Source organism: Neopelma chrysocephalum, unplaced genomic scaffold (genome assembly GCF_003984885.1).
Source record: "Neopelma chrysocephalum unplaced genomic scaffold, ASM398488v2 Primary Assembly neopelma1_44, whole genome shotgun sequence".
NCBI classification, from domain to species: Eukaryota; Metazoa; Chordata; class Aves; order Passeriformes; family Pipridae; genus Neopelma; species Neopelma chrysocephalum.
In genome coordinates, this window is record NW_020897703.1 from 13,938,469 (window position 1) to 13,958,567 (window position 20,099).

The window sequence follows — 20,099 nt, forward strand, 5'->3', positions numbered from 1 at the left end:
TCAGCGCCTGGTAAAGTTATGGAGAAGATTATTCTGGGAGGTATTGAAAAAAACATGAAAGACAACGCAGTCATTGATCACAGCCAGCATGGCTTCATGAGAGCAAAGTCCTGCTTATCAAACCTGATTTCCTTTTATGACAGGGTAACCCACCTAAGTTGATCCAGGAAAGCCAGCTGATGTCATCTTTTTGGATTTCAGTAAAGCTTTTGATACTGTCTCTCAGTGTCCTTCTGGACAAACTGTCCAGCACACAGGTGGATAAACACATCATGTGGTGGGTGAGCAATTGGCTCACGGGTCGAGCACAGAGGGTTACAATGAACGGAGTAACATCAGACTGGAGACCTGTCACCACTGGGGTGCCACAGGGCTCCATCTTGGGCCCTGTGCTCTTCAACATCTTCATAAAGGACTTGGAGTCAGGACTGGAAGGAATACTAAGCAAGTTTGCAGATGATACAAAACTGGGAGGAGCTGCTGACTCCCTCAAAGGCCCTGCAGAGAGACCCGGACAAATGAGAGGGCTGAGCAATCACCAACCCTATGAAGTTCAACAAGGGAAAGTGCCGGATTCTGCACCTGCGATGGGGCAACCTTGAATGTCCACACAGACTGGGGAATGAGATGCTGGAAAGCTGTGCCATGGAAAGGAACCTGGGGGTCCTGGTCGATGGTAAGTTGAATATGAGTCAGCAGTGCCCTGGCAGCCAGGAGGGCCAACCGTGTCCTGGGGGGCATCAGGCCCAGCATCGCCAGCTGGTCGAGGGAGGGGATTGTCCCGCTGTGCTCTGCACTGGGGCGGCCTCACCTTGAATATTGTGTGGAGTTTTGGGCACCACAATATAAGAAAGACATTAGGCTACTAAAGAGTGTCCAAAGGAGGGCAACAAAGACGGTGAAGAGCCTTGAGGGGAAGCCGTGTGAGGAGCAGCTGAGGGCACTTGGTCTGTTCAGCGTGGAGAAGAGGAGACCGAGGGGAGACCTCACTGCAGTTACAACTTCCTTGTGAGGGGAAGAGGAGGGATAGACACTGATCTCTTCTCTGTGGTGACCAGTGACAGAATCCAAAGGCATGGCCTGAAATTGTGTCAGGTTTAGATTTAGGTTGGATATTAGAAAAAGGCTCTTCACCCCAAGGGTGGTGGGCACTGGAACAGACTCGTCAGGGCAGTGGTCACAGCACCAACACAGAGTCCAAGAAACATTTGGATGATACTTTCAGGCACATGGTGTGACTCTTGGGGGATGGTCCTGTGCAGGGCTAAGTGTCAGACTTGATGATCCTTGTGGGTCCCTTCCAACTCAGCATATTCTGTAATAAGATGCCCCAAACATCCTATGGCATCTCAGACACCTGCTGAGATCAGCAGATTGTTCTGCCTTCATTAAACAAACAAACAAACAAAAAAAAAGGCAGGAAAAAAAAAAGCATCAATCCAACACGATCTCAAAGGAAACAGGCAACCTGAGATCCTTTCCGATGCCCATATCCGCCCATAAAAATCTTGTGTAAGTTATTTTTCCCTAATCTTGCATAAGTTATTTTCCATTGTATAAACAAAGTAATTCAAAGCAGACTTATTTAAAACTTCTCAGACTTCAAAGAACTTTTGTCAGGAATCCTGTCACTAGTCTTCAAGGTTTATCAAATACAAAAATCTTGAATCCGTCACTGCAAGTCCTTACAACACAGTTCGACAGTAGCACACACTATGAGCCAGGCGCTTGCAAAGGATTAGATCAGTTCAAGTGTAAGACCCATTAAAAAGAGGCATAACTCCTTTGTACTTCTTTACTACTTTTCTGTCCCACAGACCACAGCAGAGAAGACTAAACCTACGCTTCCAGGTTCTGCAAGACAGGTTACTGAAGATCATGAGGATTATAAACATTATGAGGATTATCACATTATTAGGAACGTAAGTAAGAAAGTCACATGCATCTAATCTTTGGCTGATTAAATAAAGCAAAACAAAAATCCCCTGCAAGCACATTGTGATTTGGGATCAGCAGAGCTGCTATTCAGCTTGTCTACTGTTTAAGAGATACATTTGAAAAATCAAAATTCTATCATAAAAGCCAAATTACTTAATTTAAAATTCAAGAAGTATGACGTGTACCACGCATCAGTATGAATTTCAGCATGATTGCAGCAGTCCAAATGAATCAGCTTGTATTCTGAGCCGTGCTACATGCTCAACAGAGTCAATCCGGACTAAGGACACATTCCAGTCATTACTGTATGGCTACTTACTCAGCTGTGTTTTAATAGAAGAATTTTAATGAAGTTTGAGCTCATTATGCTAAAAACAGGTTAGGTTTTTCTGCAGCCATGCATGTTTCATTTTAGCTTTCTCAGTGGTAGCTCTTTCTGCAAAAGGAAACAGGTAAGGGGTGGGGTGAGGAGGTGCTCTCCTAGCTATCACTATCTCCTTACATGGGTAGATGAAACACTGACATTAAAACCTAAGAACTTCTTCTGCAAACAAAGGGTCACAAAAATGCATTCAATAATTTCTCTCCACCCATGATCACAGTACGGTTCATTTTATTCACTGGGACTTCCTCCTGAAGGTCTGTGTACAAGGGCTACCATCACTACTTTCAATTCAGGTCTGAAATGCCCAAAATCAGGCTCCAGAACCCATGTTTAGATACCTAAATAACACCCCAATGTCAAGACTGCAGAGTCAGAAACAAAAGGCTCCAATATGCAGACAATTTTACTGATTTTTCTATCCCATAGCAGGTTTGCCTTATTACTATACAGAGAACATAAGCTCAGCCATACAGTACATACATACATAAACATGTCTGAGCATCAGTTCTTGTCAGAGCCTTAGCTTTTTAATATTTGAGTTATGATGACTTAGTATCTAATGTTTACCATATGAGCTAAAAGTCAGACAAAAGAAGTATTACTATTCCTCATATAAATTAGAGGAACAGATGCTTCAAACAACTTGAATCCTGATCTTCCCCATTCCTCTTGCTTAAATATATACTATAAAGTGATTGGGTTTTCCCTGAACCAGTCAGACTGCACAGGCATTAATCTACAGAAATGCAACATAATGAACTATTAATAGAAGTTAATTTAAAAGAAGTGTCTATAGAGTGACAGTGTTGGAAAAAAAATCAGAATTCTCTCATACTCTGGCATAAAACTACAATGTTCTTTAGCTCTAATTATAATTAAAACAAGCACCTTCCAATTTCAAACTAAAATTCTAATTTTTAACCAAATGAATCAGTCCAGTTGCTCTCTGTGTTAGAATTAGATTAATTACTGCTTTCTCTTAATTACTTCTTGGAAATACGTGATAATGACTGAAGTCCCACTGCCAATTATGAGCTGGCTTACAGGAACAGATTTACTTCCTTACAATCCCAGATTCAGGGCCAAATACAAGATAATCCTGTAAAATCAGAGCTCCAGGATGTCCGTTTAACTGACCTCACTGAGGCACAACTTTGGCTCAGGTGGATGGTGCCTGCACTGCGTCATCTGACCGGCTGTACCTGCATGTGCAAGGTGCAGTCAGAATGCAACAGGGACAGGTACAAGCCCCACTCTCAAGAGGGGCCAGCGTAGCACCACACCCCTCTGTGTAACCCCATAGCACAGCTACACCCACCCTACACCCACCCACCCTACCTGAACAAAACAGCTGAGGCAAGAAAAACTCCATTTTGCCAGTTATGCCAAGCACTACTCAAGCCTCAGAAAAGGCATCAAGACATCTTAACTGACTTTTATCTAGATCTGGAGCAGACCTTTAGATAACTGTATGTAGCAAACATGCTTCATAAACCTGTCTCCATAAACACATCTCCAGGAAGCAGAATGAGGCAGGAACTCATTGCCCACATTCAGGTAGGCACCAGGACTCAGTTTGCCATCTGCTGTTGACCAGTGTTGCAAACACATAACTATAGCTCTGAGGTCAGATGCACGAACAGTCTGTGAACTCCAGGGCTGGTCACATCCACAAGAGCCAGTCGGATTCATGAATAGCAGAATCTATTGAATGCAACAAACAAGGTTCTTTTGGACCGCTGGTGATAATGCATTAACTGTAGAGTAGTTATATATAGCACTAACAATATAATTGCAATCACAAGCTTAATATCCCAGGTCAACACTCAGCCCAGCTGAGGACACGAGGCTTACCAAAAGGCATCCCTTCTGGGGAGGGCGAGGAGGACAAACCCATTGATCTGTCCCTGCAATTCTGAATCAAATTATCATCCCCTGATTAGATGCAAAATTGAGGTACTTTTATACTTTATAGCCATAATTGTGCAAAATGTTGCTGGTGGGACTGTGGTCAAATCTTACATTCTTTGTGGGCACATCTATAGAACGTTTCTTGGTAGAAGGTGTACTTCCTTTGTACAAAACATTTTTGGTATCAGGTAGAAGAATGAGACCACGTGGCCTACACCTCACTCCAGGTTCCCGCCCCCAATGCCATGGCAACACAAACCACAAGACCTCCATCTGATTTCCGCACTTGGGCCTACTGGCCCCCTGGCATACTGAGCTTTGCATTTTCTTCACTATTTTATGCTTTCAACAATTGGTATTCGACAAGAAAAGTCAAGGGAACATCAAGAAGAAAGGGTGTAACTTCATTTATTCAAAAATAGCCCAAAAGAGTTGTTGAGATCCAAAGCAAAATACACCAGAACCAACTTTCCATTTTAACAGACATTACAGAATATTAAGCAGTAGGGTGCAGATTTTAAAACCCTCCCTGCTTTCATTCGTAATTTTTGAGACGTTTAAAGGTGGCTGTGGCTCCTTCTCAGCTAATGAAAACAACAGTGAGAACTGGGAGTAGTATCTGCTCACAGCTATCTGAACTCCCTCCAGTATTCCTCATGAAACTATCTTGGTCACTTCCAAAAGGAAAGTTTAAGTTAAGATGAGAAAACCATATCAAAAGAAAGCCAAAAAACCTCCAAGCTCCTGGAATTATTCCCTCACTCCACAGTGAAAATCTTTTCCTCACTTGCAGCCTGGAACTATCCAAGGACAACGTAAAATTTTCACAACATACTTCAGAGAAGGAAAATTATCAGAGATTCATTACAGTTCTATTTTGGAATAAACACTCAAAAGAAATCAAGTCAAAGGAGGGAGAAGATCTTCAACATTTTTTTAAAGCAAATCCTGTTCATCAAATTAAGAGGCTCCGTTGAGTAAATTACCTTTTGATTTAAACAAATATAAAAAATACCACAGTCTGCACCAAGTTCAGATACTCCCAAAGTTTCCTTCATTCCTTAAATTCTTTCCTTTTTCATGGTATCTTCTACCTAAACAAGGCACCACATCTTTGCCAGCCTTTCTTTAAAAGTAAAAGCAACACATCAGCAGTTTCAGCTCTAACAGACCAGAGCAGAAATCATAAAAGTGTTCCCTGGGTAACAAACCATTAACCATTTCCACATATAGGTGAAATAAGATAGTCAGTGGTGTAAGTAATTTCCAATTTTGTAGCCTTCATTGAGCACAAATGTCCAATTTATTATTGCTGTTCTCAGATAACAATGCTGCCGCTGCAGACTTTGCACTTCATTATGTTTTCAGAAAGACTCCATAACACACAAAGGGGGCAAATCTCGAAAGTGTGAAGCTAAATGCTATGAAACGTCTCCAACTCTGACTAGATTAAGAGACTCCTGCATCCTTTTTCTCTCCCAGTCCCAGTATCTTCTTGCAAGGAGCTTCACTAGATTGAACAAAATGAAAATAGAGTAACTAGTCCTAACTCATACTTAGATTAAAATTTACTACCAAATCACCAGTCACAGTCACTAGTCATCTATCAAATGTTTACAACCTCCAGGCAGAGACCCCTGATGATGTCCACAATGTGGACATCTACAGCCCTCCATAAGAGCTGTATTTTCAGTCCTCTGCACTGGTTTGTTCTCAGCTGTTTTTAGAACTGACAAACACTGAAGATGGGAACGTCTAACCAACACAGTGTGTCAACATCACTCAAGTTAGTCAATGTGACAGATATCATATTTGAATACTGGTGGCACCACCTCTGCTTTGTGCCTGGATTTGGCTTCCCACAACAGAAACAAGTCACAAGACAAGAGCACCACAGACTAACTAGCACAGAGATTGTCCCTTCATACACTTGGGCTGCTAATGGGAACCGGAGCTGAACCATGAGTGGACTCCTCCAAAAAAAAACCCTCTATCCGCAAAATACAACCAGTAACCGTGTCAGCAGAGGACTTACTCATGACGCTTTTTACAGAGACATCCATCATGGCCAGTATGTTATTAACAGCTATTTTAAGTGACTGAATATTCTCCTAATCTGCTACTCCACAGCTGCATTTTGGAACTACCAGTGCAAAGCCATGGCCAAGTACACCATTAATCTCTGTTGCCTGGAGGCTTGGCACTTGAAGGATTGTGATTTTCATTTTACTCCTTCAGCCTTTATCAGGAAACAGATTATGATCGAGGCTGGAAAAAAGAAGCCAAAAGCAGCATAAGGACTACGGCAAGATACTACAAAGCAAAAAGATACCTGTTGTTTTGGAAAGGCCACTTGACTTTCTTAAAAGTCTCAAGGAAAAATAAACCCTTTCCCCTCACAGTCCAGAGCCAGCCTGCATGGATTTGAAACAGAGTTTTGCAGATCTCCTTTCCATTGGTACAAGACATATTTCTTAGAAGAAATGGTACAGTCTGCTCCGAAGTTGAGTTTCAAAATCCAGTTTTCCATTTCAGACACCATTCTCTGGCTTTAATCAGGAGATACCTCACAGTTTTGTCAAACTGCTATCGTGAAATAGCAAGCGAAACCTGTATATTACTTACAGGTTTAATTTCTCCTTCACAAGCTATACAGTCTTTCTGATTTAACAGAAAGAACAATACCCATGCCAGGAACAGACCTGAGTGCGAAATGGTACTGTAAAATAGACAGTTATTTTTATAATTAATCTATGATAAATTTATGGAAGAAATAATGTTACAGGTATTTTCACTCAGATTTTCTAACTTGGCAGTGTGTGGCACTGCATGAAATCCTCTTACAATAACATGCAGTTTAACTCAAGAAGTGAGAAGTGTACAATTTCAAGAAACCAACTTGGAAGCCAAGGTGCTGGCACTTCCAGCCCAGCCCCTGCCCGCAGCCACCTTGTCTGCAGCAGACTGACTGAACCGTGAGGGTCCCACCACAGCCATTCGGGCACGACCCAGCGACGGTGCACTAAGGGGCAGGTTCCGACAGCAGCGAGACAAGCAAGGACAGCTGCAGTAAAGCAGGGGTGACCCAGCGGTCCCCAGCTATCCGCAAGCACAGAGCGAGTGAACTGTCCGACCCTGGTGCCCCACACCGCAATCTTGCTCTCCTGCCAACAGCACCCACACACCCGGGCCCTGGTCCATCGCCTCGTCCAGTGCTGCCCCAGCTCCCAAGACAAAACGGGCTCTAACGAAGCAGCTGCTGAATGAAGCAGCAAGTCAACACACAGCATCTCCATTTGAAAAATTAAAGAAGTAGCACATCATCTATTAGCTATATATTTTAGAAAATAAGCATGGAAGTAATCAAAATATGGAAACAGTGACTCAGACTTTGCCTTAAAAAAAAAAAGAAAAAAGAAAATCTGAAAGTGCAGTGCGCCCAGGCACATTTGAAGGCACTACTTGTTAGAGGGGTAACAACCTTAACAGGCTTATACTGTTCATCAACGTGCTAAAAGACTTTTTTTAAAAACTGCAGTTCTATAACTGCACAAAACAAATATTTGGGTTGAAATGTCATTCCCCTATTTCCTTCAGTGAATGAAGTACATCAGTTTCATTTACGACCATAATAAAACCATTAAAGGGCATGAAAGAAGTACAGCAAGAGGGTCAGACATTTCACTGTAGAATCAATGGGCAATATAACATGTTACAGCAACTAATCCCACAGCCCTGCAGTATACGAAGAGCAACTGCTCCCCAGGTAACCCAAGCCATAGTTCCTTCACTCGTACATCCAATTATGAGATTCCTCCTGCTCCTCCTTTTCCAGACTTACCACTATCTCCCTCCAAATTGTAGGGAGAAAACCAAGACAGGTAGAAACCTTCTGCACTAGATACATAACCACAGAAATAGCAATATGTGACTGACAGATTCACAGTCTGAACAGAAGTTCATCACATTTAATTAAAATGTACCAACCAGCACCCCAAGGGGAAGCTCTCCCACACCAGACCAACACTGGCACTCTTGAGCTAAGCTGTACCCGCCCAGCTGCCACTATAAGGCCATGGACTAGAGAGTCCACGTGGGAGCAGGCTAAAGAACTCCACATGTGCAGAAAAAGCATGTACCTTCCTAATACGTCATCCCTAATAAATGTTTTATAGAGAACAAGTACACAAACAGCCATCAAACACTCATTTCGACAGCCAAAAGTCACTTGCACGCTAAAGCACAGTTCAAATTATTCTTTCAGTCTTAAGATCATCATAGCCCTGGGTTAAATGCCTATAATAGAATCCACAGTTTGAATAAGACGTTTCTTCCAAGCCATGAACTGAATGACAAAAGCAGATGTGTCACTGGGTATATAACACATAGTCCACTCACACCTTCAAATTAACTGAAAACACTGGCATTCAATTTACTTGGAAGAACATCACTCCAATAAGGTATTTTTGGAGGAGAAACAGGTCATACAAATGCCTATATAGTTGGGATGCTTAAAAAGCCCTTTTTTAATGTTCCCCACAGATACTAAAGCACTGATCAAACAGATCAGAATTAAGTCATATATTCACAAGAAACTTCTCAATATACACATTTGTGGAAGAAGAAGCTGTTACATTTCACTATGAATAGGAATGTACAAACTCTGAGAATTTTAACCAGCTTTAAAAACCTAAGAACAAGATTTTTCTGTTTGCAAAATAATTTGTTTGAGACTATGCCAAGAAACCCACTGCATTCTCTTCCTCTGCATACTGCTTCTCCTCCACATGCACACATACTTCATTCTTATATGCCTCCCCTCACACATACACTTTTTCCTTCACCACTCCCCACATTCTCACTTGAGCAGAATTTGGAATTAAACAGTTGTTTTCAGGTATTTTTAACATCCTATGTTCCTGTAGGCTGCAAGTTGTACAAACAGTATTACAGCTATTACCGGGACTGGATTTGAGTATTCCCACTATAGGCAGGAACACAGCTTAGCTGGGAAGAGAGAACAAATGTCTTCAGCAATATTCTGGGACCACACTACATAATTACCATTATTACAGCAGAAAAGTAAATTGAGTGGACGAAAAGATTACAGGGGCTCTCATAATTATTCCGTATTTGTAGTAGCAGCTACAGGAGTTGGCTATGTAAGAAAAAAATATACCAAACTTATTTTAGCATCTTTGGTCAAGAAAATAACGCCATTTTCACATTAACAATCACAGATATAAGCCATGATATGTTTTCACACACTCTGCTATACGTCACTAAGAGCCAGCAGATTTAACACCACTACGCAGTTAACCAATCTTCGTAATTCCCCTAGCAGAGTACTGTGAGAAGAGCAATAAGAAAAGGACACAGAAAATTCAGCTACACATGATGATAGTGTCCTTGCTATCAGCAGCAGCTGGTTGCCACTTTTGACCATTTCCAGGATAACATGAAGACCTTTGACCCACACATGTGCTGCTGATCAAACAACTTCAGGCATTACACAGGGGAGTCATTCCCAGCATATCTGCAATCTTGTTTTCCTTTGTTTTTTAAAGATCTATTTTATAAACTTGCTTTTGAGGAAGGTAACAATGCCAAGTGAAACAGACAGAGGCTAAGCACATACAGGTCCATTTCAAAAAATGTCATCTTCACTAAAACTGAAGTAACATGCAGTCTCTCTTAGGAAATTCTTCCATTCCTATGGGCGCTAGCTACCAGCAAACTCAACAACAATGCTGATTGTTCGTATCTACTGTTCCTTATTTCTTAAAAGATCTTTAAACTCCTTGGAAGTAGAACACAAATGCAGAGAATACAGCTGAAAAGTAACCTAGAAGCCTGCTAGCTGACAGTGTAATCCAGGGCAGGATGTGTCCATGTTACGCTGGAGGGACTAGAGTACATTTTTATGCTGTAGATGGCATCTTGACAGGGTGCATCCTGTGAACCCGTCTTTCTTTTGTTCTTGATTCTGCAGACCTTCTCCCTTCCAAACACAGCCTAAACATGACACGACAGGAAATGACATATTTTTAGATGCAGTTCTGTAAGAGGAAACAAAAAAAAACAGCCAAAGCTCCAACAGAGCCAAAAATGGTCAATGCATACTAGTAAATGCTCCAAAAATCACAATGCAAGAACTAGTACGTTTTTGCCTTTTACGGTCATTTTGATACAAAAATCTATCTCAGGTACTTCACAGTAGAATATATCTGGCCTGCCCTTTAAACTAAACCATCATAACTGCAATGCCCTTTTCCAAAGTAACTGCTATGGAATTCTCAAAATAATGTTAGAAAATGTGGTACTCATGATACCTTAAATCCAAGAAAGTGCATTTTACCACGAATACAATACATTTTATGCTAAAATTGCAAAAGGAGCTTTATTAACCATTTATTTTTCACATATAGACTAGTTCCCTTAAAAACGAAAGTAAAACTTTTTTCCATGTTTGTTTGCTTTTCTAAGCTATATTCTTCTCCCATTACCTTCAAAGCAGCAACCTGCTTATGTATATCACAATCAAAAAACATTCAATGCTAATTAATGAATTTTTCAATGTTTTCCAGACCATTCTGTATAGTTCTTTCTTCAAATATTCCTGTGCCTCTTACTGTACCTACCCTTCCTAAATACCACTATAAGATGTTAATTTTCCAGCTAATGTTTCACAGCACAGACCGCCATCTGCTCATTCAATAATATGGATCTTTACTTACTTGTTTTTTTTAAATGGTATTTGCTCAATAGCCTAATCTCAATCTTGTCCTTTCCACAGAATATGTCCTCAAAATGTGGCATTTTTACAGTTATGGCTAGAATGATTCATCTAGACCCAGGCTGGTTCTAAAACATTTTAAAAACAGCTGATTTTAAACAGCAGTTCTTTTGAAATGGATGAGGTGCCTCTTATGAGAATTTACCAGACTGCATTCCTTACAAAACTGACAGTGTCTCTGGCACATACAGGTGGAGTTTAACAGAGGAGAACAGAATGGCCCACGCTGACTAGTGAGCTATTTACTGCTGTAACATGCCAGGCAACCCAATATGCTAATTTGGAAAACGTTCTGGTTTATTTGGTGGAGACACCAGACAGGAACAAATTAGATCAGTAAACCATTATTCTCTGCTTGTTAGGCCTTAAGAAAAAACATTTATGAGAAGCCAACCTACCTGTCCCACTTCTGCATACGTTTTTCTTTGTTGTTCACAAATTAACATTAGTAACATATACTACAGACAACTACACTCATCTTAGCAAGCATCATAACAGTGATTTTGTTCTCCTCTTCATTCCTATTTTATAAAGAATAACATTAATATAAATTACATTGAGATTTTTGTATGAAAAAGCCTATACGACTGCAGAATATTTATTAAAGGGCAGTCAATAGTAAATAAACTTCTCAGAAACATCAATAAAAATGTTTAATTAAATAATAACACCACATGCTACAAAAATTTACATTTGTCTTGTACAGCTACAGGTCAGATCCATCAAATAGTCCAGGTGCAGACTGAGCAGGATATCCATTATTTCTGAAGATACAATTCAGACTATTTATTATTTCCTGACTTGGTACAAGTAATTACTAGATTATAACAAAAGAAGGGATTAATTAGGACTCTCTACACAGGTGAATAGTATTTTTAACAGTAGATGATGCAGTTCATGAAACTTCACATCTGGATGAAGACAGATCCATACCTGATGGTAGGATTGCCTTGTGGTTTATTCTTTAAGCATATGCAAGCTAAAGAGTCTTATTCACCATCAAAGTAGACAGCACAAGAGCGAAATCAATACTGAAATTGTAGCATCTCTTCCAATAACTCAAACCCAGCAGCGACTCTGGGCCCAATATTACCAATACATTTCATCACTCTGCACACACCTGTTTGAAAGCCCTTTGCTGCTTTCAAGGCCTCAAAAATTTTGGAAAATGGAAACAGAAATCAAAAGAAAACTACATCCTCGAATAAAAATGCTAAATTTTATTATTCCAGCTCACAGATAATGTAATGATACAGTGCTCCCTTTAATGCCCCTGTTGCAGAAGGACTCCTGGCACGTCTGTTCCAAATCCTGCTGCTTTGGAACCAAGTGGAACACAGAAAGCAGGCCTTGTGTTGTACATGCTATGTACTTACAGATACCTGAATGGTTCACTCAACATCCCTGTATCTTGATCAATATTCTCTCCATCTGCCTTGCTTTCTACCCTTACGTAGCTGATGGAGTCACATTTTAAGTTTAAAGAGCATCATAAATTTTCTTGTGCCAGTCAGTCCGCAAGACTGGGATAGCAATGAGCTTCAAGAAGCTGCCTGCCAGCTGAAGCTTTCAGAATGCCAACACCATAGGGAGCCTTCATTCTTCACTCAGCTCCAGCCCACACAGCTGAGAGACATGGCAGAACATGCATGCAGCACACATGCCACAGTCAGCACTCCAGCACCCCACCTCTCACTGTGTAAAGAGAACTGCAGAGAAAATGCTTCCCCAGCTCACTCCTACCTCAGGTTTTATGTGGTTAAGTGTTATGCTCTTCAAACACATTTTAGCCCATTCAACTTATAACTGCAGTTCTCAAACTGAACTATACCTCAGACTAAGAGGATACAGGATGCATTCTACCCCCAAAGATTTAGAACAAGCACTGTAAGAACTAAAGCTCCTTTCTGCAATAGAATATATCACAAACAATTGCACGGAAGGCTTTATGTTAGACATGCATACAGACACATCTACTTTGCCTATCTGTGTGTGTCTACATCAGCTGAGTTTGAAAAGCAAGAGACTAGCTGCTGGTCTTTCCAACTGTGAACCCTCCCCCCAATACTTTTCTGTCCAGCTTTTGGGCATCATTAAGCAGAGCTGCCAGAACCCACAGACCCTGCTCAAGAACACAACAGCTTGTCAAGGAGAATGCTTTCCTTTTGTCCTTAACTCATGTTTTGTGCAGTTCATTAGTTTTCATTTGCTTTAGCAAAGAGAAAAGCCTTTTTCCTCCTTCCCAAGATTAAGGTCCGTCCTTGACTGCATTATGTTATTTTGTTCCAGTTACACTATTTTAACCTTGCTTGTTTTAGAGGATGAAAGATTAAGTTTTTGATCTGTTTCTGAGACATGTCTCATACTTTGGCCACAACAGAGCTCAATGGGCTAGCACATGTTGTGTTCCTCAGGGCTGATTTATATCTTAATATTATTTAATAAGAACTACCTGGTATAAATTTCATCCTTTTAGAAAGCAATGAGTACAACAGGCTTGGACCAGAGGAACTTAAAGCAATTTTGGTTAATTGAGCCATCACTTACATTTTAATGCTCTTGCAATGGCTTGGCAGGTCTGTGTTTTACACAGAGTAACAGCTTACAGAACATCCTTCTCTTTCCAAACACTCAGCCTGAAGAGAGGAATTTGTGCCTCCTCAAACTTCCATTCCCCTCTATTGAGACGTTTAAAAATAAGAAAGCATAAGCTGAAATGCTTCTAAACCTGTCATCACCTCTACCCTGTAAATGGTAGGCCCTAGCAACCCCGAAGACGTGGTACCTCCCACATTAGACACTGGTGCGCCAATCAGGCTCAGCATCAGTAAAACAAAAAACTATGAAACTAAGGAATTGTATCAGGTACAAGCATCTTCCAGTAAGAGCATAATTTTATGAGCTGTAATTGAAGCTGGCAGCCTAGACTGTTTCTCAAAGCTGGAGTCTGCACATAAGGCCATTTATCATCACTGCTGACCAAAGGTATATGCTGCAGTCCTTACTCATGGAAAGCTCCCACTAGCACAGCAATGAATTTTGTTAATTCTTAGTATCACCAGCCTAAGAAAAAGTAACACAGCTACTACAGGGTTACTCAAGATTCTTATGCAATTACAGGTGACCAAAGGAAAAAACATTATCTGAGAAGTACATATAATAATAATGGCCCATCTTCGCGAACGAAGATTTGGGGAAAGGTCTTTTACCTTTCCAGCCTGCGCAATGGATTTTTTTTTTAGGTGAGACACAGCCTGCGCTGAACTGAGCCCACCCTTTAATCCTAAGGTTCATCTGCCAGGGCCATGCAAGCTTGGACAATGGCAGTGAGGTCCTCAGGACGTAGGTTTGTTTAGAGTGACCTTCTCATAGATGGATGGCCTCACAGGCCTAACGGACTCCATCTGCCCGGGGTACTGGCTGGATTCGAACCTGGGTCGCAGAGGTGAGAGTCCTGCACGCTAACCACTAGGCCACCAGGGGTCCCCGTGAGAAGTACATGACCTCTTGAAAAACAAGTTTCTGAAGGGGATGGAGGACCAGGATAAGAGCTTTGCCACTTACCATGTGGGAAGGTTAGCTGTACACTACGAATGTCTGTCTCACCAGTTAATGCTGCAGTGAAGTTGAATCTATGAACTCACACAGCTAATGACAAAGGGCTGTACCATAGCATATGTTTTCTGACACAACCTTTTTAGAGCCACCTGAACTAAACCGGCCTGATAGAAGCACATTTTTGCTGTATGACCTGTGACTATACCAGTGTCTTGCAGGGTCTGCTCCTCTTCAACACTGATGAAAGTGGTTACATTAGTGCAACTTCTTGGTATGTATCAGCTCAACGCTCTGTTTCATCCTTCATGCTTTATCAGAATTCTGCAGGTCTAAGCGCACAATTATTTCCTGCTCCTTTGAGGAAAACAACTAAACAAAAGGACCCCAAATGGGAGTCAGACAGTGACAATTATACAGTTTCCAATCTTTTTTATACCTGACCTGTAAACTTGTCAGCTGTGTCTCGACTATACTGATAACCAACAGCACAACTCAAACTCACTATTGGGAAAAAGCCTGCCTTCTGCAGCTTGACTCCACCTGTAAAAACTATACATTCTTTCCCTTTATGCAATGTAAATTTATCTTCTCACTTCTTTCACCCATGGAACTAGTATGATGGATCATGTTTTTAGAAATCTACTCCTTACCACTACAGGGAAACTCTTAAACTACTCCTCCCTCCTCCTTCACAACTTCATTTGATCCCGACCTTTGCCACAGGACATCTTATCTCAAACACAGTCAAACTCCTGTACTATCACAAATTAAGAAAGCAAATAAGCATACTAAGCAGGTTATTCAAGAATAGTTTGCATAGACAAAAAGCAGAGACACACTCAAGAAAAGAAAATACAGGTAATATGAGTCAGTAAGAATGCAGTCTAAAGAAATGAAATTGATTATAAATCCTCTCTTAAATTGACAGAAGCAATTAAACTAAATTAAAAGTAAATTAAACTAAAGACCATCCCTATTAGAGCTTTTAATCCTGACTATGTAAACGTGCTGTTACTAACTCTGTCCACCTGAAGTCTGAGCTACACTACACCATCTCTGCAAGCAGAAATTGTCATCTTCCACTGCAGAACAGCATAATCCAGCTCTCTGTTGCTGGAGCAAAGTGTCTGTGAGCCCAAGTCCTCAGACAACACAGAAGTACTGGCTAAATGCCACTGAGGATGCACTGCAGCAGTACAGCAATGGCAGCAGCCCTGCTGACCTAAGGCAACTGTGTTATGTATTGATGTAACAGCTCACAGTAGAGATGTGCACTATCAGCAAAACCTGTTACAAGTAAAAATTTCAATAAGACACTGCAATTTTTAGGACTTTATGGCTGCTAATGGTCAGTCTTGACATAAAGTGCCTATCCACAGCTTTCAACAACACAGCTTTGCAGCTGATAGGAAGATCCTGAATGTTGATAACTACAATTTCTTCCTTTTTTGCCTTATAGAATAACAAGAAGCTCACATGAATTCAGTTCCATACTTCTGAAAATAACATCAGAATTACAAGCAAGTAAATGCTTGTGGATCCCTTGCAACTCAGGATATTTTGTCATTGTATCATTCTAAACCATAAACAAAAAAGGGCTAAAGGGTGTTAGGTTTCAGTTGGACTTGATCTTCAGGGTCTTTTCCAACACATATGATTCTAGGATTCTATGATTCCATGAAAGTTATATACAAATATAGGTATTCTTGATGGTTCTGTTTTAATTCAATTTAATTTAATTTGCTTAAATCATCATGAGTTACAAACAAATGAACTGGAACAGACCTGCTTCATGTCTTACATGGAGTACACACACATAAAGACCATTTTTATATATATTCTATACATATAAAATTACACATATGCGACTACCTGCACGACATATGTAGTGAGTAGCTAGTAATCATACATTTATTATAATAGTAACACATTTATAATATAGTTGGTGTAGTTCCCATCTACGATGCTAGATGCACTCACATTCTCCATCACAGGAATACTTACATTTTAACCACATTACTCCTATAGCTATGCTGTCCCTGAGTCTCAGACCCCTCCAAGTTACAAACGCTCTTCCAGTCTGCAGACGAAATGCACTGCTGTTGTGCCACTACCCCCTTGCAACTGAGCTCCCTGCCTTTCATCATATTGACAAAGAGATCACAAACAGAACAACTTTATACAGGGCAATAAGCCCAGCTCTCTCAGAGCTCCATTAGTCTTTTCTGCTGGACTGTGCTGCACAATGAACGAAAATCATACACAGAAATCCAGGGAGGCTGCCCTTGGTACCTCCAACATTAATGTTCCCCAATGCATATTAAGATTGCATTTAGCTGTCTTTCACACCCATACACCATTAGCAGTCCACTTTCAATCACTGTAAGTTATATTTTTTCTCCTCTCCAACTGACAAACTTTCCAACTTTTCTAACCTGAAGATACTCACAAACTAAAACAAAATACTGTTACTAGCCCATAGTCTCATACTCAGTACCATTTACAACTAAAGTAAAAGCAACTGAACAGGCATCTACTCATACTGTTGGGAGTTAAGTAATTCCTCATTAGCAAATATGGCATTTTTAGCATTAAAAGATTGTCATTCAAAGCTAATATGCAATCTACAATGTCCTGTGACTAAGAAAAAAGTTGATCAAAAGTAAATACCATGTTTAATCAAATGCTATTTCAGCTGTGCCTTTATTTGTCACACTTCCTAGACATTCTCCACCCTCATCTTTACAGAGGATTGTTGTAATGCTTAACACTGAATTATCCGGTGTGAGGAAGAGGGAATCATTTCACTTAAGAACCACTTAGGTGAGGCAAGAGAAAAATTACACATTGTTAGTTTGCTTTACCAAGCCTTGCTCCAAGCCACAGACTAAACTAGCTCTTGAACACAATTAATGTATTTCACTTTCTTGTTTTTCCAAAGATGGACTGATCTTGCACATGTCTGTTACAACCTGTTTCTAATTTTATAAAACTGGAGAGGCAGAAGGGTGCTCAGGCTGGCAGATTTTTTTGAAATGAGTCTCTGCCAGATGAGAACCCAAGTGTCACTTTTAATTAAGTTTCAGTGATGAAACGGGGTTTGTGTACTTTTGTCAACTACTTAACACCACTCACATTCAAACTGCAGCTGAGTTTTGAAGTTAGCATCCATTCAAGAAGAAGGGGTAAAATAAATACTTCTTTCTGACTAAGAGACGGCTGTACATAAAACCATTTTTGCAGCAGAGGTAAGACCAAAATGCATCTGAAAATACAGAGGTATTGCACCCCGATAATAAACTACTAAAATTCCTGCTGTTACAAATAGTGGGTGGCATACAGGTATTACACATACTTGCTTCTCAGCAGGAAAGCTCAGTATGACTTCTATTCCCATAACTTTCCACTTTCCCTGAGTATCTGGACAGCAGACATTGTTCCATCTATGAAGAGTCAATCTAGAAACCGCAGGTGGTTTCCATAGAAAACACAACACAACTCCTTTGATATTAGTTCAACATAGCTCGTTTTTATCTGATATAAAAAGCAACCCAACAAGGGAGGCTTCACTTCGAGTCTTGCCACCAAAATTCCCATCTGTTTCGTAAGACAGAACTCACACAAAACAAGCTAAACACACCTCAGTCCCTAAGAAAGTTATAGTATAGCATGTCTTGTTCTCTTACAGCCACACACTACTACTCTTACAGACAGAAAAATGATGCTCAAAGTGACTACAACATGCCTGTTTGACATAAAAGGTTTCATTCCAAGAATATTACTCAGCAGCTACCCAGGGTAGCACTCTAATTCCTTATGCTAAAACCTGTGGATTTGAAAAATGGCCAAGACACCTCATACTCAGAAGTGCACATCACCATAAAACACAGTTTGTCTAGTCCAGTTTTGTCTCTATTAGAGACCCTCGCTTCTCATGAAAGCCTGGATTCAGAAAGTCATGTCAAGGCAGATAGCATCTGGCTCTGCTCTGTCCCCAGATTTGGACTGCCTGAGGAAGCACTTACTATACATACAATACAGAACTTTCATGCCAATAATCTCTGAGGAATTTCAGCCAAATAGTGCAGACTAGCTTGAATACTGTGACTGCCCTTGTGTTTCTACTGACTTCTCAGTAATTGGCTTTCTGTCTCTGCATATTCCCACACACATTCTACCAGTACTGACAATATAAAAGGAAGCTAACAAGCTTCAGGCACTGCTTTCTTAGTAGAACTAAAATGAGACCAATGCAGGAGTAATCCTGTCAAGAATTAAGATAAGGGCCTCTGAAAAGGAGCTCACAGATTTGTATTTCCTTCTTTGGAATGCTACGGGTCATTTTATCTACTGATACAAGGTGAAATATGGCTATTTGTGCTTTATACTCCTCCATACACTGTAATTTTAATGAAATCACATATGAATGTAAGTGCGAGCAAGATGAGCCCACAGGATTTTTAAGTAAGTTTACCTCCTAACATTAAGAAGAATATTATTTCTTTCCAGCTCCCTCATCTCACTAACTCTGTATGATAACGGGCGTGTCTGCCTTCGATTTGAAACCAAATATATGGGAAAGGGGCATTTATTTAACAACAATATTTTATACACACACTCTATCCAGCACTACTGGGTGGGGTCCAGCACTGCTCAGCTGTGGACATAAAGCAGCAGAGATGCTGAAAACGTACAGAGGAGCCTTACTTTGCTGTTTGAATTTCACAAAATAAGTTCCTAGCTTTCATACATATGCCACGAACACCGATTTATTTTTCCTGCTTTCCTTGTATCACCTCCCAGCTGCACTCCCGGGCAGGTGCCGTCTTGAACAGCAGCCCCTGGGATACCGGAGGCCGGGTAGGCACAGGGAGAACAAACCCGAGACGGCGGGCAGGCACCGGCGGAGCAGGTCGGCGCTGCCCCGGAGCCCGCGCCGGGTTCCAGACTCCCGGCGCCCTGCGGGCACAGTCGGCGGGAAGGATTCCCAGCGGGGGCTGTCGCTCGCTTCCCCTTTCTCTCCCGGCTCCCCGCAGGCCCCCCGGGCGGGGGGGCCGCTCGCTCCCGACCCCGCCGTTCCGCGCTGCCCCGGCCGGCGGCGCCGCAGCGCCCGCGGCAGGTGCTGCCCCGGCCCCTCGAGGGCCCCGCGCCCCCGGCCCCGCTCCCGCCGCCAGCCGGGCACCCGGTGCGGGCTGGCGGCCCCGGCCCGCCGCCAGGGGAAGTTTCCTGGCGCTGGAAGGGAGGAGGGTCCCCGCAGGCGGCCCGGGACGGGGCCGGGCGGGGCGGTGAGCACTTACAGCCGTCTCTCCTGCGGCTCCAGCTGCCGGTGCATGGCCAGGGAGAAGCCGAAGAGGCTGCCCGGCTCCCCGCTCCAACTGACCACGTTGTCCGTGTCCAGGTTGAAGGCGCCGGCGAGCGCCGGCAGGAGGGGCAGGTAGAGGAGGAGCGCGGCCGCCATCTGCTCTCGCCAGGCACGGAACCTGCCGCCGCTCCCCGCGCTCGGCGCGCCCG

At 41.8% G+C, this 20,099-nt stretch overlaps 1 protein-coding gene across 4 annotated transcripts in view; it reads right to left on the bottom strand.

Annotated features, from left to right (window-relative positions):
• The window catches only part of ITGA6 (integrin subunit alpha 6), a 105,273-nt gene that overhangs the window by 28,872 nt on the left and 56,302 nt on the right, over positions 1-20,099 (bottom strand). Inside the window, exon 1 of one of the 4 annotated variants that reach the window (XM_027678551.1) lies at positions 19,886-20,099. The exons of 2 other annotated variants lie outside the window; for them this stretch is intronic. In XM_027678551.1, the coding sequence (XP_027534352.1) occupies positions 19,886-20,046 (161 nt within the window). In that variant the 5' untranslated portion in view covers positions 20,047-20,099. The remainder of the gene's footprint in view (positions 1-19,885) is intronic. One more of the 4 variants, XM_027678550.1, reaches the window with a different exon arrangement.